Raw genomic sequence first — 27,566 nt, 5'->3', positions numbered from 1 at the left:
CTTCCTGTTTACTATTGAAATAATATCTATTTATAAAGCTACAGATTTCCTATAATTTAGGTGGAAAAAAAGAAATATCTTGCATTTGGTATAAATTTGAATGAGGACAACATTGCTCTTAACAAGTATTTTGAGTATCACATAACTCTCTATTTGCAATATATCTTTCAGTATTTTATTTTACAGAATTTTTATTTTATATAACTGTTACAAATACAAGAATAAATAGGCTTTAAATGGGACTAAAAGAGGGTTTTATCACACTTGAAAGCATAAGAAATACTTTACTGAGTCAAACCATCATTCTTCTTTCTAGCCCAGGAAAATGTCTCTGGTGCTGACATTAGGGCAGCAAGGAGAATGCACCAGCCTGACTGCCTTGTTACCTGCTGAAGGTTATCCTTATACTGTCCCATCCACAGCATCCAGCTCTTGGATTTGGGACATTAGGAGTCCTTGTACATCTATTTTTTAGTTTATTCTTCATGAGCTTGTGTAATCCCTCTCTGAAACTGCTGATTCTTTTGGCCCTCATGACATCCTGTGAGCAAGCTTTATATAGCCAGTGCCTGCTATGAAATAAATACTTTTTTTTTTCTGTTCTATAAGAGTTTCTACTACAATAATGCAGCACACTCCTGCCCACTGTCTTCTATCTTTAAATGAAATACACATTCTGGAGTGACATTTTCAGGAAAATGTTTCAGGAGTAACATTGTCGTGTTCCCTAAAACTCTTTTCTGACAGATTTTATCAAAACCTCCTTTTTATTGTATGTATCCAACCTGAACCAAATCATCCTTCTCTGCATGCTTGTGGTTTTCTTTAAAGATGACCAGGATATTCTTTAACAAAAAGGTATGGCAACTGTGGGACACACCAGTTTCACATCCTAGTGCTGGAGCTGTAGGATTGAAATTGTGCACTAGTCACATCTCCTGCCATGGCAGCCTCTCAGATTTCCCTCCTCACAGACAGTTTGTGTCACTCCTGATTACTGACCCATCTTATTCTTCAGACTTGGAATATAATTTCTGGATTATTTTTTTTTAGATTATGTAATTGATCTTTTCTTATTTTAAAGTACTTTTTAGCATATAATAGGATTCTAACACTATCATAGCCTTTCTTTCCTGTTATTATTTGCATCTGTATGTTACAGTGCACACTTTACTATTAGTCTGTCACCAAAGTACTGAGAAACAATAAGTCAGCTAAAGTAAAACAAGCTTCTTGTGTCTTAGCTAAGAAATTGAGGCCAGCATTTTTAATAGAATTTAAAAAAGATACAATTAAGTGCTAGCTTGCCATTTTGCATGGTCATTCCATAAAAAGTATCATACTATAAGGAAACTACAATACAAAAAAGAGGCCAATTTTAATATCTGAGCTAATTTTGAGGAATAAGTAATTTAGTAATTATTGTTATTATTGGCAGTCTTATTTTAGACAGTCTGCAGGTACTGTTTCCCATCCTTTCCCTTCTGACTTTCTTCATTGTTATCAAGTAATCAAAATAAAAGTTTAAAGAGTATTAGTAAGAAATGCAGGTGATCATGGTTTTCTTCAAACCAACATTAAAAGTTCTATGGAAAATGATGTTATAAATTAGCACAGGGTTCTATTTATTCTCTGTACTGGTTTTTATAGTTGTTCTTTTTGTTTGGGTTTTTTTTTCACAAAGAAATGGTAAATATACTAAAAAGGTCTTGAAGGAGATTTAAAAGTCTTTGCAGTCCAGATCAGGCAGGATCAACAAGACAGATAATTTCTGACCAGTTTCTGTCTAACCTAATCCATAAGATTTTTTTGTTTTCTGTATCTTTGCAAAATTTTTTTCCTCACCACTTATCAATCCTTAGTAGTCAAAAGATGTTTGTCTCCAACCTTAATGTCCCCTGCTTCAATTTCAGCTAATTATGTGACCGCAATGAAAATTGAGAACAGTTTATTCTCTCTCAGCAATAACCTCATATACTTGAAGAGTGGTACTTCAGTTCAATTTTCTCTAGACTAAACAAATTGTCCTCCTTAAAACCTCTATCCTTGTTTCTAGATTAGTGACCATCTGTCCAGTCATTTGCAACCCATTCTGATGCTAATCCAGTTTTCCAGCTAGTTATTTTAATGCCTTGGACTTACTGATTTCTCAGGTTTTTTGGAGACTGCTTTGAATTGTATTCACCTTCTCACATTTTTGCTACTGGTTGATTTTTGCATCATTGTGAATATAAAAAGCCTATGCTCTGTTCCAACAACCAAAAACAGTGATTAATATTAGACAGGACAAGTCTGTATGTAGATCCACTTGATAATGCCTTCCCATAAAGTGTATTCAAGTTTATGGAGTTTTTTTCCATCAGTTTCATTTCCGTTTACATCCAAATTTCTTGCTTGTGGTAACATCACATAGGCAGTATTAGAAGCCTTGCTGTGGGCATCAGACACAACTTCTGCCTGTGGTTCACTATTGATAAATCTTACAGCTCTGGATGAAGGCAAATGCCATTGCCCATTTATTATTTGCTCTTGATAAATGATTGGCTGTATTATTTGCTACCATTTTTCCTTCTCAAAGGTTGTTTGATCATATGTTTTAAAAATGAGCTAGGAATAATTCACCTAAAATTTCTTGGGTAGCTTTCTATGCCTCTTTCAAAAGTGAGGTATATTCATCCATTGCAGGTCCTTAAATATAGCCACTAACACTCGTGAGGTTTCTTGAGCCAGTTCCTGAGTATTATAACTGAAATTCATGAGCTGTCACATCAGAATTCATATTGAGTTAGATAAGAACGATGTCACACCAATAACAAAGTTAGCAGTGTTTGTTTATTGTCTTTCCCAGAGACCTTCTGCCCTGAAGCTGTTAACATAAGTATTAGTGCTAGAACAAACCTTTTTTCAGACTATCACTTCAAAAGTTTCAGTGACTGCTTTATTCTGTTTGGGTAAAAATGTTGAAGCAAAATAAATTTACAGATTTTATGGCATCTGCAAGAATAATCTCCATCTTTTATAACATTACAGAAGAGAAATGAGCTATGAGTTTGAAACTCATTTCCATAAGGGGATAAAAGTACTGTGGAAATAGTAGAAAAAGTTGTTTAGACTCTCTGTGATGGGTTGTAGTCCTTATCCAAATATCAGCTACTATTTTATATTACTTGCATGTATGTGTGTATGAGCATATATGCATACATATCTGCATTTTAGAAACATATATTTCCTTCCTAGTAGAATATGTAATGAAGTCCACCATCAAAATTAATCAAAATAAATTATCGGGTAGCTAGAAGGATTGCTAACAGCAAATTCTGAATAATAGCCTGACTAAGCAGTGACTGAGTTTGAAACAGTGATCAAATATATGAAAATATTCTTCCAACAGGAATAGTAAGAATTACATGCAAGATTAAATTATGGTCAGTTAATACAGGTGTCCTCATGCTGCTCCATAAAGTTGTTCTGTACCCACTGTGCCTTTTAAAAGAAAATTACATGGAATATTCAACAATGGAGACTAGACTGACCTTCTTCTGTCCCGTGCACACACATACATAGTTGTGTGTGACACATACCACACATGTTGTAGTACTGCAATATTATGGATGTGTCTCAACTACAGACAGGCCCACTGCAGCTGTTTTAAAGCTGGGGCAGCAACAGGTAAGTGGTTCTGTATTCAGTCAGGTCTCATTAACTCAGACTGTTCCTGAAAGGCTCTGTACTGCTGAGCTGGCCCCAGAAATCACACAGCTGTGCTCCCACCGTGCTCTGTCTGCATCAGTTAAGCTGGTTCTTTACTGGAGCAGCTGGACAGCTTCTTTTCTATGTTGTGTGTAGTCCAGAACTGGGGCCAAGTCACCCACAGGTAATTGAGGATTGACTGCCTTTCTGGAGTGTGCACCTCAAATATCAGTTAGCTCCTCTCTTTCATATCACTGCTTTTCCTGTACCTCCAGCCCCCTACCCTGTGTCAGGTCTCTACCCTGCTGTTCCCACTCATTCCTGCTCCCCACCCTTCACACACTGAGCTTGTGCTCAGTCTGGAGCATTCACCTTCCTAAGGGGTGAATGGTTCAGGAGGCAGGGTGGGTACAGCTGTCCAGAAATTAGCTGTCCAGAAATTACTGTTCCCTCTCCCAGGGAATGTATGTCCATTTTCAGCAGTACACTGGAGTCTGGGCACCCAAAATCTTGGGCTAATGATGATGTAGCAGTTGTTGCTTCTGCTTCTTTTTTTATTTTTTAGGGTTCAAAATGAGTAATGAGTATGCTCATGCTTTGTGGCCTTTTAGGGTTGGAGGGACTGTTAATCTGTGGACAGAGATTCAATTTGGAGTTAATTCAATAAGCATGCCCGCAGCTAGAATTTCTCTGCAATTGTGTGCAAGCATAGAAAACTCTCCTAAACTAGCTCTTACGTGACTGTACTTGTTTATGGTAGAGAACTTTCCTCCACAACAGTAAGTTCTCTGGTTTCCATATGCAATGTCTTACACTGTGGAAGACAGTTTGATAATGTTTTCCTTTGATCTGTGGTGACATTAGAAAACAATAAACCACCAACCCTCCAGAGAACAACCTTGGCATACATGGTGAATCTGCTATAATTATTTTTTATCTCTTAATGCCTGCACATCTGCAGCAGTGAGTAATTAAAGTTTGAAAGAAAGCTAAAATTTTAAAAGTTATTGCAGTCTTCACAGCTTTTCAGGACTACATTTGAGTTTGTTGTTTTTTTTTTTTTGTTTTTGTTTTTGTTTTTGTTTTGTTTTGTTTTGAAGAAACATGGGGGTCATATTCAAAGACATACACATTAATCTACACCTAAGACTACTGACTAAGAAAATATGATATCACAGCAGCTGTTTCACTGTCAGGAATCTGTTTGGAAAAAAAAACTGAAAAATGTGTGACCACACATCTTCTCTATTACTACATTCTTAATGTCCTACACCACTGCTATTGGTGTTACACTTCTTTGGCATTCACTCTCAATATCACCTTAATGAAAATGACAATGTGTAACTTCAGGTATCTCTGTACACCAGCTACCATCCTCCATTCCTCACCTGCCCATCTTCAGCAAGGCAGCCCAGCCCTTTTACACTCCCATTGGCAGCTTGCTTCTGCTCCTTTTTCTTAGAGCTGTGTCCCTGTTGTACTTCTGTGCTCTGACCCTTTCTGGCACAAGGCTGAGAGCAAAAGGGAGGTCATGGGGGTAAGTTGGATGGTGGCATCAATGCCACTACTGCACCATCTAGAAATGCTCAGCCAGGAGCATCTGCACAGACCCTTCCTGAGGAAACAGCTAAGAGTATAAGGACAAGCTAAGGCACATCTCCTAAACTTGTTTGGTTCATTTTGTTTTTACCCAGAATATATTATGTTGTCATGGATAAATAAACTGATGTTGCTTTTAGCTGGTTTATCAGCACTACAGGATAATGGCATCTGTTCAGTCTTATATGTAATATTTCTCTTTTATTTCTTAGTGCAGTTGCTTATTCTTATTTTAGCCCATGTTTCCAGAGAGTTCTGCAAATCCCTTGGACGTGGCTACAATTTACATCTTTGCCTTTTCTAGTGCTTTGAATGAAGGAATTTAGGAGGATACTCTTGAGGGATAAAGTAGAAGCAAAAGAAATGTTTGATTCCTAAAATCAGTTCTCTTTTGTTAATAATTAATAGCTGACAAAAAAAAAAATTGCTTTCAAATGTAGCTCTCAAGAAAAACAACTCTTACTTTTTCTGTCTGGTGGAAAAAGCCCCTGGAAAGAAGTGTGTCTGCATATGTATATGTGATAATTTTCAAGGAAAAAAAAAAGGAATAAGGTCAAAAAGTTGAATAAGAAAAAATTGCCAAGATAGATGCATTTTTCAGTTCCATAGACTGTAAAATAGCTCCCAGTTTTGCAGGCTGCTATTTGCAAAAAACCAATGACCTCAGTCTGGAGTCCTTCCAGGATTCAGCTCTTGAAGAACTGCTTGTCACAATCTAGCATTTCCATAGGGAGATACAAATCATTAATTTTTAAAAATATAGCACATTTGAGAGTTCTTGTTTCCACCTCCCAATATGGCCTTTCAGTAACTGAATTTGTTATGGTAAAAGGGAGGGGGAGAGCAGGAGACAGGGTCCAGATGCATCATAACAGCCTCCCAGTTAATTTGGGTTCTCCACCCTGAGAACTGACTGCATCACCCCTCAGATAATCCTCTATATGGGATGACATTTTCTTGCACCTTCCTAATTTAGTGTGTAAAAAGTGAAAGTATCACATGTCAGATAAGGCCAAATTGTCGGGGATGTTAAACTTGAAAATTATTATTCCAGGATTTTATATATCTCTCTATACTGTACTTCATGTCAAATTTTGTGTCAGTGCTACTAATGTGAAAAACACCTTATTGGCATTGGAAAATTGCTATTCACTGAAATCCTTAAAGTCCAGTTGGTAAAGATAACCACTTTTTACCAGTGAGCTGTTAGCAGCCAGTGCCATAAGCCCTTGGGTTTAGGATTTGAGGTCTGTGAATTTAAAAATTTAAAAAAAAAAAAAAAAAAAAAAAAAAAAAGAAAAAAAAAGAAAGAAAAAAAGCCTCTCCTTTTTAAAATCAGCCGTAGAAAAATGGATGATGCGCAATCATTCCATCTTCAGTTATTTTCCAGCCTGACTGAAATCATTATGTAACTGCACATAATGAATTTATGAATGTGGTCAGAATATTTTGCACATGGCAGTGTGCAGTGTAGTTTGTTGTTAAACTGAGGCTCATCTTTGTGGTACATGGGAGGGCAAGCATATGGGAACTGTCTAGTAAAAACCTGGCCACAAGTTTATTTCATTCTGGAACTGTGGCCATACCTTGAGTACAAAATGTTTATATTTTACAAACATAACAGAAACTAAGTGTAAATAAAAATACACTGCAAGATACAGTTTTATACCTATTTTCATTCCGGTGTCCCATGAAAAAGTTGAGTGGCTAAAAACAAGGTTTTTTTCTCCAAAGCAAAGAATTGCAGCCATAAAACAGTAAAACAATAGTTTCCAATGCACAGAAGATCTTGTTTATGAAAAATAATGTAGGTCTTTGCAAGCAAAGATAATAGAGAAGAATATTTTCATTTTGACTAAGCAAATAGTTTTTTCCTTCTTTCATTATTGTAGTGTCAATCTACTTTATCAGTGATTTTTTCTTTGCTATTTATATCAGATTCATTCCTGAAACTGTCATTCAGATAATAAAACTGGATTTTCTGAAAAAGGAAAATGCTATTTTTTCTTCCACTGGAGTAGCATTGTGTGGCTCCTCTGCAAGCTACTAATCAATGTCTGTACCTTATGCCCCAAGCAATGTTTACAGATTAGATACATTAACTGTTCTTAGTAAGAGTTCTTCTTGTCTGAACAAGAAATAGCTCCAGTATTTTGCTTAACTTTATGCTTAAACTGCTCTCAGTCAGAAGTAGATTAAATACATTTAAACTATATCTGTGTGAGCAAGGGGAACCAAGTAAGACTGATACTGATTTGAGGAAACGAGTGTTGAAAATTCATCTCAGAGAAACTGGCATTATAGGCAAGTTCCATTATTTTTTTTAGTTCCCACAGAATCATAGATTTCAAGGTCAGAAAGGACAAGGATGTTCATATACTATATATGAGACCAGTTGATATGATTTTACATAGAAATTCACTCTTCCAAATTGTGTCTATTAAAGGAAAAAATATTTTTAAATTAAAAGGTTTTGTTTATAGTCTCTTGTATTCTTTAGTGATTTTCTCAGTATTTAAATATATTGACTACTAAGAATTTGCATATTTTCTGTTTAAACTTTATTATCTTCAATTTCCAGCCAACATACCTTTTCAATGCTATTGTTTCCATAGTTAATAATTTTATTATCAGTGAACTATATTCAGTAGCTTTTCTCATGAGCAAACTTACCCTCTGCAGCAAGATACATTAACCAAGGGGCAGCACCATACAATGACAGAACAGTCTAAAGTGAGACATAATTAAATGACATGGGTGCAGCACAGCCTTGACACTCCTGCCCAGCTGTGCTGCTTCTCAACTCCACAATAGTGCTGTTGTTTGCTGTGCTCCTCTGCTTTGGTTTTTGTCTGTGAATAGAAGCCCTTCCAACCTACTCTGCAAAAATTTAAAATCCAGTACCCATCTTTGTAGTAAGCCCTGCTTCACCTGCCTCTTGTGAATAAGTGTTGAAGTTTGGCAGGGGCTCTCCAGCAGTATTTTGAGAGGTATTCACTAAAAATCCAGGAGGGAGAGGCACTGCCTGTTCTTGCCCTATACATTTTCTAGAGAAGGCATCCGCTGTCATCCACACCTGCTTTCAGTGAGTGCCCTTGTGGCCAGGAGGGCCCATGGCATCCTGGGCTGCCTTAGGAAAAGCACTGCCAGCAGGGCAGGGAGCTGACCCTGCCCCTCCACTGTGGGATGAGTGTATCTGGAGTGCTGGGTCCAGTTCTGGGCTCCCCAGGACAAGAGACACATGGAGCTCCTGGAGTGGGTAAAGTGGGAGGCAAGAAAGATGATGAAGGGTCTGGAACATCCCTCTGATGAGGAAATGCTCAGGGAGCTATATATAAATTACCTTCCTTCCTTTGCTGTTAATGAAATATGGACATCAGAACTTTTCAGGTTTCCACCTTTATCTTCTATATTATTGTGGACTGTAATTAAGTCCATAGCAACAAAAATGTGGAGAAATAAAAACTAGAAGTAAATTAAAGCACAAAAAAAGAAGAAACAAAACAAACAAACAAACAAAAAAAAAATAGAAAAATGGAGACAAAAATAAAGTGTAGTTCTGAGAGCAAAACCTGTCTAAATATGCCAAAGAACTTTAAGTAACAAAACAAGGTTTGTAGCTTCATCTTTTGGCATGACAATGAGATATGAATAAAGATAAAGATCCACCATAGCAGAGTTAGGCTAAAGTTATTTCAGAATTTTTCCAGCATTTCTGATCAGATAGGGTAAAACAGAAACATCCTTCCTTTCCTGTCTCCTGCCTACACACACAGAGCTAAATAATATTTTCACTGTAAGAAAAGATTGTGTGACAGTTTTAGTTTTCTTTTTCAAAAACAAAGCCAAACAAACCAGAATAAATCATCTTTTTATATTTTACATTTTTCTTGAGAAAAATATCTGGTTTCCTAAGGTCTTAAGAAAAACTGACCTGTCAACTTATGTTGTGCCACTCTATTTTATTCTCCTTAATTTTTATTCACTTGCTATTACTAGAGAAACTTTCCAATAAAAATGACTCAAAAATTTCCTGAGGATCCAATAGAAACTGATGAAGTCATTCTGTTATCTGTCATATCTGTCATTCTGGGTTATTTTTTTGGAGCACAAAATTGATTCAATCTTGTAATTTCCCTGTAAAATTGAATAATTTTTACAACATCTTTAGTTAAGCTATTAACTTTCCTTCTCTATAAATGTTAGTTATTTTCTTAAAAAAAAAAAACAGCAAAAATGGTTTATTTTCTTATATTCATAGCATAAAATTATGTCAGCTCAATAATATTTTGCTTCTGTCTAAAAATGTGGCAAAGAACTGATAAGTATATAATAAAAATAAAAAAATAAAGACTAAAGCTGAGCATCTGCCCTCAGTGCTGTTGGTAGTACACATTTGTTAAGTTCATTGAAAAAGCCCTTAATTTGAAAAACTGTTAGTTATAAAAAAGAAATAAAGTAGTAAATTTTGCAGATTCACATGCCACAAATGGCAGCTGTATGCTGAGAGATTTCAGTTCTGCTGACTGATACAGAAACTGCAGAAGCTCTGTAGCTCCTAACACTGATTCCCATCCATTGAGTTATTTAGTGGGATGAAAGGACATCAGATACACTGGAATAGTTTTGCCTGGTTGTTTAAATGCTCATACTTTACTGCAAGAAAAAGTAATAGTGGACAGCCACATTGTTTGGGGGCAAGAAGCTGTAATTCCATGGACAGTTCACATATATCAGATTTACTGTTTGAGCTTTAATCCTGTTTCAGTCTTCAGTTCTTACATGTGATTTATCACTGTGTTCTAATGGAATGAGTCTCATTATAGCCAAACACCCAAATCTTTAAATGTTTTCCTACTTGTACAGATACATCTTTAGCTTTATTCCTTTTTTCTCCTAGCAATAGCTATAATAGAGCAAGTTTCCTTTATTGCAGAATGATTCATTCACAAGATATGTTAAATTGTAATCTTTTTCTGGTATCTTCTCCATCTTCTCCATCCTGTATGCTGGATGGACTCCAGTGCAGTCCATCATGGTATCTCTGTTATAATGAGCAAGCTGCAGATGGTTTGATCCTCTTGATCTGCTTCCAGAGTCCTTTCCTAAAGACAAGTGGGGAACAGGGTGAGAGGCAGGAGGAGAGTTATCCCAGCTCCCATCACCACCACCACCTTACTTTTCACCATAACCTTAGCTTACCATCACCATCCTTTTTTGGTCAACACAGAAAGATTCAAATTAAGTACTCCCCCTACTCTGGTTTGATTAGTGCACATCAACATCATGTTGCACACCTTGCTGTCATAACCTTCTGGCATGAACCAGGCTTCCTAAGTTGTAAAAATATTCACAATGCCACCAACATAACTGAATGAATGATTATCCAAAAAAAAAAAAACTACACAAAAAGTTCTATGGTGCTTTTTCATGCATGTCATGCAACAGCTGATAATCTGTCACTGGTGGTTTCCCCAAGCACCACTATGGAGCTGATATATTCCCTTAGACAATAATGAGAGCTGCTGAGGCAGTTCTTGAGGTGGCCCTAAGTGGACATAAAAGTACATGCTTAGGAAAATTTGCACTGCATAAAGCACTCAGGAAAAATCAAATTCATAGTCGGTAAAAGCTCTGATTTCACTGACAGGCACCAATCAGCTATCAGCATTGCTAGATAGTTACTCTAGATCCTCATATTTTCCTAAAACTCTGCCTGCTTTGGAGGGAAAACAGAAAACAGTTAATAGTCAAAAGAAAAGTTGTTTCAAAAGGGAAAACTTCTCTGCATTATATTGGATTCATTGTTTCATAATTTTATGTTTAAATATAGACAATATGTAAATGGCCATTTTCACTCGTATTCTCTTCTTGCTTAGTGACAAGAAAACAAATTCAAATTGTGTTTGGGAGGAATATCTTAACAAAGCCAATTTTATTATGCAAATGAATTGTAGGTGTTGCATATCTGCATTTTGTGAAATTGTTAGCAAGTTTTTCCAAAACTTTTTCTCTTTCTAGGTGTGTATATAACACATTATATTTAGAGAACCCATCAGCCACAAGAAACTTATTTGTTTTAAGTAAAATTTGTCTTTACTGTACATTTTGGAAGTTATCATTTTTTGCTTAAATTGAAGGTTTAGAGTCTAAAGTTTTTCAAAAGATGAGCAAATAATTTCCTCAACAACTATTTAATGGAATTATGCATTTACTGAGGATATTATGATGAGTTAGTTCAGAGGAGCAAATAGCTTCATAGGATAAGAAATATTCCTTCCTTCCTTCCTTCTCCCTTACATTCTCATATTAATCATCTACTTGTGCTTTTGTTGTTCACCAGTTCATTTCATTAAACAAGATTGGGACTGGGCCAAAACAAATCATCCCAAATGGTTCTGAAATCTTAGTCTTCAGCCATGGATTGTTAATGGCAAAAAGTGCTTCCAGATTGCTCTTAACATGGCAGAGCAAATATCTTCTAAATTGCTGTTTTGCCCAAACATAATTTGTTTGATCACTCCCTATTAGCATTCTTATATTAGTGTAAAATAGATAAAGAGCTGTATTTGCCTGGGAGCATGTAGGTAGCAACCTTAACTCTTGTTGATACATTTGAGCTCAGCAAAGGGAGATGAAAAGTCCTGGCTTTGGTGTGGGAAAAGTTTCTTCAGATACTAAAGAGTAAACTCGCACTAAATGATAACCAGTACTTTACACCCAGTACATGATCAGTTGAATGTGTAAGTCTTGGTACTATCCTGGAATTCAGCTATTCCACTTAAATAACACTTGTCATAAATTCAATTAAAAAAAAAAAAAATAGGGAAAAAAACCTAGCATGGCCAGAGTGACAAACATGCAGGCTGTATATTATAAAGCTAGAAAATATTTTAATTCTCAGTCTGAAACCTTGCAGTCCCAACAAGAATTTGTCACACTTCACCTCTTTCAGTCTTCAGTTTATTTTTTACCAATTTTTATGCAAGTTATTTCAGTTGCTGACTTGAACAATTTGTTCCATACCTCAACACCCGTTTTGTGTAAGAAAATCATAAAAGTTAGAAACCTGAAAATTGGATTTTTCTTTTGAGCAGCTGCTGTCCGCAAATGTGGAAAGATTGTTAAAAGTGAATAGCATCACTTTCTAACAAACTCTAGGTAGCTTGGATGACTGTATCTCATTACTCATTACTCTGCTATCACCAAGCATCATTATGTTGGCATTCATAGTATATGTAAATAATGGAAAAGCTCTTCTGGGGTTTAAAGATGTGTTTGTACAACCATGCATGTCAGTGGTCCTTCGCTGTTGACCTACTCATGTGGATTTACATTTATAATTAAACAAAATTTCTTGATTGAAATGTGTTCTATAATGTTCTGGAGGATGCATTTTTGTACTTTTACAGAGCACTAGAAAAGTGTTGGAAGAGACAAATTGTGTGCAAAGGAGTGTGTTTATTAAAAACCTGACAACTTTTAGTTTAACTGACTCCCTAAGTGATTGTGCTTGTACTTCTGGTGACCTAATGGGGATTGGATAGATTTCTGTTTCATTTATTTTGAAAGTAGTTTAATTATAACTTTCATTTCTGTATTACCCATTTTTATATAGCACATTTGTTTCCGTGTGCTGACATTCCAAATCAGAGGCATCTGGTCTGGTGCATCTGCTGTGCCTCCACCAGGGTGCCACTATTAATGAGTTTTTATTCCTATGGCTGTTGTAACAGTAACTTCTAATAGTTTCCACTTAGTTTTCTGTTGAGGATAATTTTACAACCTCAAATATTTGGCTGAATTCGTAAAAGCTTTTAAAACTATCTCCAGATATTAATTTCTTCTGATTTTGATTTTGGTTTTTGGTTTTTTTTGTTTCTTTTAGATCATTCAGTTAATACTTTAAAGCTATTAAATTTTAATTTTTCCCCCAAAAAATCATACTTAGTGGACTTTTAGTTTGTATTCTTCAAAGCATTGCTCTTCCTAGCATAATTAACTGTATTTTTATTAACAAAAAGATCAACATGTATGATCAGCTTATCCAGTCCCAGAATATTTTTCTGAATATGATAACAATTTAAGTGGAACTCAAGTGTTGTTTATTTTCATGCTACAGGATCACAGGAAGAGTTATAAATTATTGTGTTTTAGTAGCTACTTTTAGCCAAGTTTCCATCAGTATTTGGTACACACACTGTAGGTACCATGTGCATCGTACATTTGTGCAGCCTTTAAGATGGTACAAACTGGTAAAAGTAGACCAATAAGCATTTCAAAAACTTCATAAATATAACTGGTAAAATTCTACTGAATAAAATCGGACATTGCTTGGGTAAAGTTCTCAGACACTTTGTATTAAATCAAGGAAAAAATATATTTATTTGAGAAATGCTGCTTTTTCTAACAGTAAGAAATGTTTTATAATTATGTCTTATTGTCTTATGAAAGGTCTAAGAATCTTCAGATCTGTTTATAGTGTTAGGAGTTTGATCATCCTTCTTGATCTTTCTACAATACACACTTGTGCATCCAGAAGAAAATAATTTTATTCACATTAAATGGCAGAGGGAAGGCTGTCCACACAATCCATACAGGGATGAGATTTTTGTAACCCCAAGGGAGAAGCAGAACTAGAAAGACTCACTTTAAAGAGGCATTTCTAATTTTTCTGAATGTCCAGTTCAGGAATTGCAGATGGGTCTTGGGAGTAAATCTTTCTGTGAGCCCTTGGGCTCAGATCAGCTGCATTTCGATTCGGTACCGAGCAAATCCTTTCTGAGCTGTTCTTACCTTGCTTCATTTCTTACTATATGAAACATATAACAGCAGCTATCTTTAGTAGTGCTAAAAACACAACATTTAATGTCTAGTTGGAGACTAGATAAGGCTGAATCAGATAAATCACTCTGAGTATTCCTGTATAAAATTATATTTAGGAAACTTTAGGGAAGAGAGTCACTGTTGGCATAAGACCTATAATGATTTAATTTGCTTTTCCTCTTTTAAACATTTTCTAGGTAGGGAAGGAAAGAGAAAGGGATGCCACAGAATTATCTGAACCTGTTGTTTGTGTTTTAGTGTTCTTCTGCACCATCCATTTTGGCAATATGGGCAATACAGATGTTGTTCAACTGCACTGGGACTGCTTTTCCTACTGTAAAATTTACGTCACTCATTAAGTTGTCTTTTTAGAAAATGGAATTTGGAAGGCACATAGACATCTAGAGATAGTAACAGCATCAGTAGATTTTATTTCTCTTACTAAGGAGAGACTTCTAGTGAGAAATTTCTTCTTTGCTTAATTATGCAAGCTATTGTTTTAACTGCATTTCTCTGAAGTTCAATCAGTATAAAAGTGAAAAAATACCATCCAAACTTTTTGGGTATGATTTAAGAAAGCCAGTTATAATAGATTTTCAAAGACCTGATGCAAAAGTTAAAAGCAAGCATTTCACAGGATGTAGCTAGATGTGTATCTTGAAAATTGCTTTTTTTTCCTAAAGAGTTTGTAACTGAACAAAATGAGACTCTGGAGCTTTCAGTTTGCTTTTGATAGTATATACTGTAGTTACTGAAAGTTATAATCTTATGCTCCTTTGTTAATCTTATTGAACAGAAAATGGCATTAGGTCTATTTGTAGCCTTCAGCTTGGTGGAAATTATGCAATGGTAGTCTGAAGTTGGAGGGCAAAGCTTAAGATCAGACTCACAGATCTTCTCTATCCACAGCAGTCAGTGAATAACTTTTTTTTTTTAATCAAGTATGATTATTTAGAACAAAAACATTTTAAGGAGAGGAGGCTTTTAAGACAATGAAGTACTCTAGACACTTTATCAACAGGCATGTGAGAATGAGAACAGATTATCTAACCAGTGACTATGTAACCAACCTAAAAAATATAAATCCTTCTTTGGCCTTTTTTCCCAACTCAATATCTGTTGAAGTGTACTTACTAACGGTCTGATGGAATACCGCTCTGTTCTGAAGACTAAAAATTGCAGGCAGAATAAAAATAATTTGTTCATAGTTTTGTAATAAGTACTGATACTTCCAACTCCTAAGACTGGGAAATCTAATGAGCATCTTGTCTGGAAACTCCACAATAGATAGCTGAACTGTCTGAATTTGATCAATATCTTTTAAAGACTTACTTGGATGCTTCTCATCTGAGAAATTATTGTACTGATTCCTTGTTTGCTTCGACAAAATAAGTAAAATATATGTATAAAGCTTTTATGCCTTACTTTTTTTGAGTTTTCATTTTCATTTCATTAAAGATATTGAATTTTAGGGGTTTTTGTGCCTTATAAATACCAAAAAGCTCATCTTTTCCCCATGAGAAACTCTAAATTCACTTCTTACTTTCTGGTCAGATTGTCTGAGCTTTATATATTGTTTTGACTAGCATATAAATTATTGCAATTGTTAATTATTTTTTACTAGGTAAGGAGTGAGGACAGAAAAAAGTGACATTAACAGTCTTACAATGGCTTTTAACCAATAGATAATAATTAAACAGTCGGGAAATATTAAAAAATAAACATAATTTATTTGACTTCATGAGTTAATAGCAAAAACCTGCCTAATCTGGCAAGAATGTAAACCCTTATATCTTCTTTTTAAAATCCACAGTAAAATATCAGATAATATATATAGTGCCCTTCTATATAGCTTTATCAGAGATAGCTTGTCCTGCATAATTTGATGTGTTAAAAATGAAGAATGGTTGCTACTTTGTATCTAGTTTTACAGGTTCTTTTAAAATTATAAGTGCAAGCTATACTTGGTATTTTTAAATTAAAAACAAGGTCTATTTAGAAGGTCTAGACCAACTTTGTTGTACTATTTGAAACGACAAACAATCTTTTTCATTTAAGTCGAGTTTGCACAAAAAAAAGTCCCTATATGTGGTCTTCTCAAAAGCTCTTTATGCTTTTTTCTTCATTTTATTTTTGAATTTGTGTTCGACTAGGCAATACTACAGGATCTGGAGCAAAGACGTCCCCAGCTGGATGAACTAATAACTGCAGCACAAAATCTAAAAAACAAGACGAGCAATCAAGAGGCCCGGACAATAATTACTGACCGCAGTAAGTGGTGATTCTGCTATCATATGGCATTCCAGCAAACATGGAAAGTGTTGTCCTATCTAATAAGCATAGCATTCTGTAGATACTTTATGCCTTTACCATGAGATGGGGAGTTCCAACAGCTGATGGTTGTCACACAGATTTGCCAAACTGCACATAGAAGAAATGTCAGTGAAAGTCAGTGATCCCACATTTCAGATTTTTCACCGTTAACTTCATATTTCTTGTCTTCATACTGGAAGGGCATTGTACAAATATAGAATATGAGCACTGAAAATAAAGGAATACATTTCTTCTTACACAAGGAGAAAAAAGAAAGAATTCACAGAGCATAGCCACAGGCTTGTAAGAAGCTTTCAATTCCATCCCCTGTAGTACAGCTGCAGGCTCTCCTTTCATCTCCCCTCAGCTGACGCACAAGGCTGATGGTGCTCTACATTACTCTGTAGTATTTCTTCAGTTCTATTTTCCCTTTCCAGATTTAACCAACTAGCCGTGCCTAAGGTGGGAAAATTAGTAGATTCAGTTTTAGAAGTCTCTAGAAGATACTGTGTTGTCACCCTTGAAAACTTACATGTCCTTATGCCCCTCACTATAGGATGGAACACACTCTCAAGGTCATTTTATAGAAGCAGTGATGGACTGCTGTATATCTTCAGTTTTTATCTTAAGTCCTCAGGACTAGAAACTAGGGAAAAATGGATTTTTTATGTTTTTCAAGGTCTGTTATGGAGCTTAGAGAAGACCCAGGCCAAATGCTTTGCATCTGAACAGAGACAGTTCATTTTAGGTAGATGCAAACTGTTCTGTACTTCCTGGCCTGGAGAACAGGACCTAGCTCCCTGTTGACTGTGAGGGTACAAATGTAGGCTAATTTTTTTTATCCCCGTAAGTACAAACTTAAGATATCTATATACTTATTATCTCTTTATTCCATCAGGTAAGTACATTCCATACTATGTCCAAATCAAAATGCATGTTTGGACTACATTGTTGGTAGTCACGCATATAAGTGCTATTTAGAGTATATCCTGTGTGTAATAATGTTGTTAAACTGTCATTGAAATATGCTACTTAGAGGAGGAGAAGCTTTGTATTTTAATTAAAATTTTAGAAGAAAGAGACAATGCTTACATATTACATAAGGACCAACTCCTGTTGGACATGAAAATTAATTTTAGAATAATGAATTCTCTTGAATTGTGTACTTACACTTTAATTTTACAGTGCTTATTCAAAACCACGACATGTAGTACTCCCATCAGTTTTTTGGTAGTATGTTTGAATTTTTAATTGTTATACAAGTCTTCTGAAGTTAAGAATTGTAGGCTTTGAAAAAATGCAAGCTTAATTCCTATATGCCCTCATGTGAATTGTATGCATGACTAAATTTTGTTCTGTTGGAGAACTGCACTTCACTTTAAGTGAATTTGCTGATTAAGGGAGATTAAATGTTTCTTTCTCATACAGCAAAAGCAAGCAGCTATCAGATTGTAAATCATGAATATGTGGTAGCTCAACTACATTACAGCTTGTGTGTCTGCCTAGTAGTGTGGTAAATACATTTTACATTATGATTTCTTAGTTTTTTATCTATAAGAATTCCCAAAATTTTCAGTTTGTTTTGAACTTTAAGTACAAAAAAACTAGTTTGACTGTGATTTAGGAATTAAGTTTCTATGCTGAAACTGTCAATATCCTTGTCTACGAAAATGCAAGTTATGATGCAGCAGATACAGGTCATGTTCCTTTATATACTTTCAAGCACACATTGGTGTATGATCAGAGCCATTTTTGGTCCAGTTTTCTGAGGCAACAGATTAGATCTATGAAGGTTTTTCATGATTAGTTAGTTTATATCTGGGCAATCCTAGTAATACTAAACACTACTCAGGAGGTTTTTATTGCTTTTGTATTTAAGGAGATCCTGATATTTTTGGGGGACACAAAGATATTAGGACTTTACAATGTGATACATAAGATATTCCTGAATATTTGCCACATATGACATGCTCTCATCTAAAGAACAACAGTAATTTTTATATTTTTAATTGCCTGGTTTTTTTCTCCTTGTGTGTCATATGAAGAAGATGGATATTACTTTTTTTGGTTGAATTGGGCCTGCTGGGCGTCCTGTATAGACAGGATACACTAGTTCTAGATGCAGCTACCTCTGTAGTTTACCTGTCCCTTCCCTTCACAGAGCTATCCTGTCCTGAAACAGGGACCCTCCTTATTCCCAGCCCAGCTCCAGCTGTGTGCTCTCACCTAGTGCAGGTGTTTTGCCTTGACCTCAGCACAGAGTTCAGCCTACTGCACCCAGTGTGTTGTCCCCTATCCATTCCTGGGAATTTTGTTCACAGCCAGAACTGAACCTTGTATTGGAGAACCTACTTCACTTGCTAAGGTCTGTGTATTCCTCAAAGCCTTGGAGAGTGTCCATTCCCTTATACCTGTACCTTACAACAAGGTCCTGCTGCAGGTCCTCCCTGACTACCTCATCCACAGACTCTCTCCTATTTCCTGAGTTTTCCTACCTCCTCATGAATACAAATACATTACCATGTTTGTGTTTTTTGTGTTATGAGTACACATTTAATCTATTCTTTTTCATAACCTGAGCACTGACACATTGGTTCTCCCCTACAGCAGTTGTGTCCCACCCTTACAATGTAAAGTAATTACAATTACAATTCTGTAATGTCACATTGCCAGGAGTCAAAAGTATCAGATCCAATGATGAAGGAAAGGGAGGCTGCAGTGCCCTGGTCTTCATGTAGGACTGATAGATTTGACTTTATCTAGTGCATTCTCTGGGCTGAAGTACAGCATTTCACACTTTGGGAAATGAAGAGATGAGATAAGCTAATTTGTATGAATAGGTTGTTCATTGACTTTTGCTATTAAGGTGCTAGTAAAAACCCCAACACAATCACCTCGCCAATTTCACTGAAAAGATATATTATAAATACTGAATGAGACTCAGGTACTCTACAAGAGTAGAATTAGCTGCATTCTTTGTCCAAGGATGGGTTGGTGTGTGATCACCTGAAATTAAACCCTGAAGGTTCTGGCTTCTATGCTAACATTGATAGCTCTTAAGTCACTCTTCTTGAAGAAATATGTGTGTTATGTTTATTAAAGTTTAACTTTGAAATTTATTTAGAAACCTTATTTCCTTTTAAAAGTATTTATTTAAAAAACCCTGAGGTGGACATGTTATTAAAAAAATCAAAAGACATTTGTTATAAAACGCCTATGATAAATTGCAAAGGAAGTCTATAATCATGGGATTGTTTTCAACAGAGTTGTCATAGTATTGCATAGATTCAGTCTTTCTTATGAAGCAAAAACAGTAGTTAAAGATAAGCTCATACCATTAAATTATTTCCTATGAACTTTTTTTCTCCACCCTTAGTTCATTATCTGCATGAGACTGCTGGATCTATACTTAATAAAAAGACCTTGGCTCCATAAAGTAAAACTTGTGTTATGTTTACATAATGTTATATTTAAATCTCTGTGTATTCTATGTAAATTGCAGTCTGTTTACAACTTGCACACTTGAGAATATGTAAGAGTAATAATTGCATTTAGGCTTGAAGAAGAGTTGTGGGAAAAAGCAACATACCTCTCTGCTCTTTTAATGCAGAAGCATTCTGTTCTAACAGAACCATATGCTGTACAATAATATTTTTTCTGTCCATAATGCTTTTGCTTTACTGCAGATGAAAATGCTGCTTCTTTAAAATGAATGAGTTTTTAAGTAACTGTGAATTTTGAATAGTAATTAAACTTTGAAAATTCCTTATTTTCCATCATTCCTTATGCATGAATATACAAAGTTGGTAAGTCAATATAGAAATATTGAGAGATAATAAATGTACAGTCTTACAATCAGAAATGCAAAAGCAATTACAAAGACTGTGTTAGATCTTGCTAGAATTGGAAATATAAAAAACTAAATAACAGGCTTTCCTACTGCTGTGTTCACACATGTGCAAGAGGTAACAGTGAATAAACTTTCTCTGGTTTTACTTTGCTAGTAACTTCCATCTCAATTTTGTAATGTGTTTTCTGGCTGTATAAGTGATCAAGGAGGTATGGAAATTCATATTCATAAAAGTATGAAGAAATAATCTCTTAGTAACAAAGTAATCTCCCTTTCAAGATTATAAACCAAAGTAAAACATATTTCTTTATCAGTTATGTGAAATTTGTTGTACTCTCAAAATATCACTTGAGAGGTTAATTAATTTTTATTACATTAAATTCATAAATAATAGCAATAAATACAAGCATTTCATTGAAAGCTATTTTGATAAAGAATTATACTTTGGGACAAATGATTCCTTTTGAAAATTTCTTTGACAGTTTTAGAAAGCATGTCCACAAGTATATGAATAATTTATAGACAATGTCTTTAGAAGAGGCATTTTGATTTTGTGGTTTGTTGTTTGCTTGTTTGTGCTTGTTTTTTGTTGTTGGTTGATTTTGGTATTTTTGAGGAAAACCTATATGCTATAATTGGTTGTTAGCAGAGCTGCATTTCCATAATCTGGAAAGAGTCTGAATGTCTCTATGCCACAACATAAAAATGCTCTTATTTAATAGTTTGCTGTATTTGACAGTTTTATGGCAAAATCATCAACTTTTCATCACTTTCATAACAAAATATATGTGGAAATTTCACAGTGAATTACAGCTGTACTGTTGTTCTCAACATCTTAATAAAATAGCCATTTCCAATGTACTGCCATCCATACAGTTTTCTCTCAGAGCTGCTGAATACAAATGATGAGTTTGCCACTTGTAAAAACAAATGCATACAATCTGGGATTTGCCATCCAGTAGTGAACCCCCTAGCAGCCAAGATGAAAAAAGAAAAGTGCAAGAGAGAAACTGTATTTGTATACAGTTTTCCAGTTATCTTGTTGATATTTTTAAGTTGAATTTTTGAATAAACCCCAGTAGTCTCTTCTTTGAATTGCACATATTTGAAGAGCACTTCAAGAATTTGCATTTCTTATGTCATATACATGCAGTTTATTAATCATCCTGATGTACCAGTTTACAGCTGACAACTTGTTTTTCCCATGAGAGCTTTACGCCATAGAAACAAAGCAAGGGAGAAAGAGTTGTTTTTAAACAAAATGTCAATAAAGACAAGATAAAATTAGAGCTCTGAAAGGGATAGTTTCAAACTTCTTCCTTGGTGCATATTTGCTGCTGTAGGACCTGTTAAAGTCACAGAACATGTTAAGGAGGAGTAGGAAGTTATTTTGGAATACTGGGGAGAGTTGCCCTTTAAGAGTGGGCAATAACATCCCCCAGAAACATCTGAATGATTGGGGAATTCGAGTTATATATAACTTCACATGCTATGTATGCTAGAATGTGGTTCAGTGGCCAAAGGGCAAGATCTCATGTGCCTGCTTCAGGTGTTGTAGTCCTCCCAAAAAGGCTTTGAGACTACAGGATGACTGTTCTTCATTTCTGGTTATATTCTCCAGCAGGAATTTTTTGGTAGCCCCAGAGGTTATAAGTGTATTATGGTGATACCATTGCTGGTCACTTGCTTGGATGTCACATTTCAATTCTGTAAAGAGAGATAAATAAAAAACTTAATGTTGTTGGTAATTCATGTGGAACTGGCTAGTTCTAGGCCAGATATTTCTAAATAGGTAAGAACACAGATAAGAACAGAATAAATATGCTGCTAGAAATCAGTCTGTGTTGGAAGACAGACACACTGTGGAAGATGGGCACCTTGGACTGCTATGATGTACCAAGACACTTAATAATGTCCAAATTATGTCTTAGTGGCAGTTTGTCTTCTATCCTAGAAAAGCAAAATGGTTGATCAACTCTCTCTTGAGAAAACTGTGACCACAAAGTGAGTTGTCACCCAAATGTGAATTCATGAGCAGTAAAGACTAAGTCCTGTGAGGAGTGTAAGGCTACAGGAAGAGACCTTTCAATAAAAGTGATATTAAATACTTTTCTTAACAGCCTTTAAATAACTTCAGCTAGGCCCAGAAGAGTGAAAACAAACAAACAAAAGCCATGAACAAGCCACCCAGAATAAGAACAGTATGATTTGGTAGGGAGATGTGTGACATTAACAGACTACACTTTGTTGTATGATGTAGCCATGGGTATATAAAGTTAACTGGCTGAAAGACTTGGGATATACCCTCACCTGACAGAACTTGCTTTCCTCTTTAGCCTCAGGAATGATTTGATACAGCACTGAGGGGGAGCTGCTCTCTGAGTCTGCTTTGTATCTTGCTTTAACCTGTTGGTCACCACTTAACGATGGAGTTAGTAGAGATGGTTAGTCAGAGTACAGACTGAAGAGTTCTTGTAATTTATAGTGTCAGGACAATTTAAGTCTATTTAATATTCTGCAATTCACTCTGCTGTTCTTCAAATGTCTGCAGACTGAGTTGATAGAATTGATTTCAGTAAAAGAGCCAAAACATATAAATCTTCAGCCCTCCACCCCCAACCTTCAACCTACCCAGTTGCCAGCTAGGTGAAACTGTGGCCCAGAACCATGAGCAGACATGAAATAATAGAAATTCTCATCAGCAGGCAATTCCTTTTCTTAGGTAGTACAATCTGTTCCCCTACTATTCCCCTAATACTAAGTGCTGTTCATTGTGGTCAGGGGCATCTTTTCTTTCTTGTATGCTCAAGAGGAGTAATATTTTAACAGACTAGTTTTATATAACCACCTGCCTTTCTTCCTAGAGTCTCTGTGAAAAATTTCCATTCATATATCCATTTAATGGAGCTTTCACTTTTTTTAGATTAGCAAGAGTAGCACCTTCGTAGCTTCAGAGGGAAACAAATTTACCTCCAAAAGTGTCATAAGCAAAATGTAAAGGAAAAGTAAGAAACTGCCACACAGGATGAGATGGCAGATTCTACTCATGTAGGTCTCTGAAATTGTTAGCACCATGTACTTCTGAGGAATGCTGAAGGATTCAATAGAATGCAAGTCTGAAATAGAGATTTCTTCCTGAGAGACTTCTCAGGATACAAAGTCATTCACATCTTAATTAGAGAAGTTAAAACATTTTTTTAAACATTTAATTGATATAAACTGCCAAGAATGTGTAGTCCTTCAGGAAAGCAATCACTGAGTTATTTTAGACTCTTCAACACATTTAACACTATCAAATGTGAGGCTTCCTATTTACAGTGCAACAGCAAAAAATCTGGTTTTGATTACATTGCATTTCAAAATTGAGTTCATTCTCATTTTTGCAAATGTTAATTAAAATTTAGATAAAATACTTTAAAAACTTAAAATAATAAATGCTGAAGAGGTTTTATTGCATCTTATCAGAAAAGGTAGAAGACTGTTCCATTGACTTGTGCAGTGGCCAGATAATCAGAAAGGAATATATTTTTCTCTTTGATATTGGAAAGACTCAGTCATCTTGCAATGTGAAAAGGAGCAATGTAAATAATTGCCATCAGCAATGAAGATGCTGTGCTCTGGTAGCTCCCCATACATGGTGAGTTTTGTCAGTAAAATCACAGATGGAAAGTGATGGAAGTGCTTCATCCTTGACAGCAAAGTCAGGAAAAAGTATTCCAGCTTTCATGTAGATGGAACAGGACCTGCCACCTGAGTGCAAATATAAACATATGGACTATGGAATGATTTAGTTGTGTCTGTAATTTTAATCAGTAAAAAAAAAAAAAAAAAGGTAAGGTAAGGATAAAATATTCCAGGATAACCTAACAATTATATACATGGTGAAAAGTCAAGACCCTGTTGGTTTAGTTGGACTACCCCAACAAAATAGGAATTATCAATTATTTTTTTTGTAATATATGATTACATCCAAGCAACACTTGCCATTCTTAATTTTTCATCATAGAGGAACTTCCCTGCCAAGCACTGAGCACTGACTTAGTCTGTGCCTCAGGTCAGTTGTATGATAGCATATGGATTTTGTTTTGTTTGTTTGTTTTTGCCTTTAGATATCAATGAAAATACCGTAAGAGCAAACTTCTTGCATCACTAGAAGTTAAAACTATCTGAATTTAATTTCCAAATCTGTTACAGAATTTCTTTATAATAACAGAAAAGTGATTTAATTTCATGTGTTCGGGTCTTTATCTAGTTAAGGTGGGCTAATATCTCTTATCCCAGACTTTCTGCCATATCTTTTCAGAAGACTAGTATTTTACACCTGTTGTTTGTTTTTTTTTTTTTTTTTTTAATACAACAAACCTAAGTTTTTGCTGTTTTGGTCCCTATTTCAATGCAGTACTGTGTTAGAAATAGTAACTTGCACAGAAGATTTTTAATTTAACTAGAAGCAGACATGTAAACAGTAAAAATATCCTTTTTTAAATCTTATTCATGATGATACAAACAGACAAGCTATGCTTGTGTTGCAACACATTAGTCAAAATGAAAATAAATTGAAATAAAAATGAATTATTCAGAAATAAAGTTTTGAGAATATGATCAAATTATTTATCCACTGACAGATGGATGGACAACATTTAATGTCCATAGTTATTTTGAAAACCATGTCAGAACAGTATATATTCATTTATACTAGACCATAATTTTCTGTAGTAATTAGAGGGCAAACAGGAAACAGAGGTCCTGTTCAGCAGAGATTACAAGCTAAATTTAGATGCCACATAATCAGCCATATCAGGAAAATGCAGGTTTTGGTGTACACTGTGTCCCATCTCTTGTCCTAAAATGGATGGAAATACACAGAAAACATATATTGGAACATGTAGTTGTTCTCAGGCAATCTAGATAAGTATCCTGGAGTATATTTGGCCTAAGGATTTTACTGTGGCTATCCTTGATATAAATTTATCATAATTTTGGTTTTGCTTGAGTCAGGAGTAAACCAATAACAAAACCAGTTTTTTACAGAGCCCCAGTGCTCCTTTGCAACTCCAACCTGAGTAAATACTGGCTTAGTCTGTGTAGAGAGGTCCTAAGACTTTGGTGCATGGTTGAGACAGCTGGAAATTTGATTTTATGTGTACAAATCATCACTAGGGTGACTTATGCAACACTGTAGATAATTCTGAAATTTAACTTTGCTACTGGTTTCAGGACCAAATGGTGGCTCTGAGGCTTTTCACTCTGTATTTGGTGGATAACAGTGTTTCAGCCTTTATCATACCAAAAAGGAAGGGAAGGAGAAAAAACAAAGCAGTTCTAGAGACTAGCTGGTTCTCTTTCATCTTTCTTATCAGCAGGTCTATTCCATGGCAGGTGAGGGAATGACTCGACAGACAATCCCTTGCCAAGCAACAGCAAAGGAGGGTGGATAATGAGTACTCTGGTATGTGGTGAGAAAGTGGTGGTATTTGGGCTTGGTGAAACCTAGAGCTTAAAAGAGAATATTTAGGATAAAGCTCTATTTTGTTCTATTTTAATTGGACAGGAACTTGTGTACAGTCGAGCGAACGCCTATGCTATGGAAATTTTTGCTGGAAGTGTCAGACTGTGTTTATGTCTGCTTTATCATCTTAAGTTTAGAAATGAGTGCTGTATTTCAGAGGAAGGGATGTAATAATTTTGCAGAATATTCATTACAGTCTCTCTGAATTTCTGTACTTTTGACACTTGGCATTCTTCACTGCAGCATTATATTAGGATGGCAAAAGTAATGGTTTCATCTCTTTGTTGGATAATTTTCTTTGCTCTGTTATATGTAGTCTCCTAAAACCATAGTAAAATATAGAATAGAACAGAATAGACTGTTTCAGTTGGAAAGGACCTACAGTGGCCATCTATTCCTTCTGCTTGACCACTTCAGAGCTGATCAAATGTTAAAGCACTTTTTAAGGGTATTTTCCAAATGCCTCTTTAATGCTGATAGATAAGGGGCATTCACCACTTCTTCAGAAAGCCTCTCCCTCTATCTGGCCTCCCTCTCAGTAAAGAAATGCTTTCTGATGTCCAATCCAAACCTGTGCATCATGTTAGGTTTAAAATTTGCTGAGTTTAAGTCATATCAGAATAGTGACTTTGAAGTGTTTGCCTACAGTGGATTAAGTTCAGTCCTCAGAGTGTCTCACCAATGTTTAGATCAGTGTTGGAGTACCGTAGAGACATCTGATTAAAAGAAAACAAAACACCCCAGAATAAACACCACACCTCAGACAGAAGAAGCCAAAGAGTAAAAGGTGAATTATCATGTCATTCCTTTTCTCAGGACTGATGGAATTGATTCATTTTTTCCTTTTATTAACTAAAATACTGCATTAAGATGACAGATATGATACATTGTTGATTGTTTGGTTTTTGTTTGAATGTTTTGGAATTTTGAGAATAAATATCTCTTTCTCCTGCTATTACTTAGTTACTTACTTAGTTGACTCTGGGTATTTACTTTGAATGCATTAGCCATTTTAAGTGTGAAATTTAACTACTATTTTGCTTTATACTTAAACAAAGTTGAAATTAAGAATTTCAAGTGTTGGGAAGCTGAAATTGTCTTTTTTTCATTAAAAAAAAAAAAAATTAACCAGTATCAGACTGACAACACTTTGTGGAGTACTTAAAAAATTGGCACAAGTGTGGGAAGAAAGACAGAATGGGATAGTTGCAAGAACTGTGGAAATGTCAATCTGAAGAAGAAACAGGAGCCCCAAGGAATCTTTGGAAATAGTTCAAAATTGGTGCAATTTATCTAAAAGGCTATAATTGTAAATCCAAAGGGGAAGGAAAAAATAAATTAAAAAAAAAAAAAAGAGGATAGGTTTTTAAATTTTCAGTCTTTTGATATCTGATGCTTTTCTCCTTTCAAGAAGATTGGTGTAAGAGAATTATTTTGCACAAATCACCATTCACAATCTATTGTGTAAACTTTCTTTTGAGTGCATAACCTTCTGTCCATGCTAGAATTTAAAGTCCATTGTCCCTGAAAATGTATCATGGGTGAAGCTGTCTATCTGATATTCCACTGCACTGTTTGGATACTGAGCTAAGCTCAGTACCATCACCAGCACCCAATTTTCTGTCTCTGTTGTGTAATAATGAGGCTCTGGAGTTGTGTCCCAGCTGACCTTGGTGAGAGTTGTGTGCTGTGCAGGTGGAGCAGTTTGGTAGTGTTAGAAGAGTCATAGGAAAAGATCCATCATAGACTGTGCTTCTTTGGGGTTTTTGGGGGGAAGAA

At 35.4% G+C, this 27,566-nt stretch overlaps 1 protein-coding gene across 12 annotated transcripts in view; it reads left to right on the top strand.

The window, feature by feature from the left end:
* DMD (dystrophin) overlaps positions 1-27,566 on the top strand; it is a gene marked incomplete at its 3' end in the record, with an annotated part of 1,131,161 nt that overhangs the window by 830,796 nt on the left and 272,799 nt on the right. For all 12 annotated transcript variants that reach the window (XM_079310888.1, XM_079310881.1, XM_079310887.1 and 9 more), the window contains one exon: positions 16,269-16,386. In XM_079310888.1, coding sequence (XP_079167014.1) covers positions 16,269-16,386 — 118 coding nt within the window. The remainder of the gene's footprint in view (positions 1-16,268; positions 16,387-27,566) is intronic.

The sequence above is a fragment of the Erithacus rubecula genome (genome assembly GCF_903797595.1).
Source record: "Erithacus rubecula genome assembly, chromosome: 1".
Taxonomy (NCBI): Eukaryota; Metazoa; Chordata; class Aves; order Passeriformes; family Muscicapidae; genus Erithacus; species Erithacus rubecula.
Note: the sequence above shows the minus strand (reverse complement) of the source record. Positions and strands in the feature narration are given on the sequence as shown.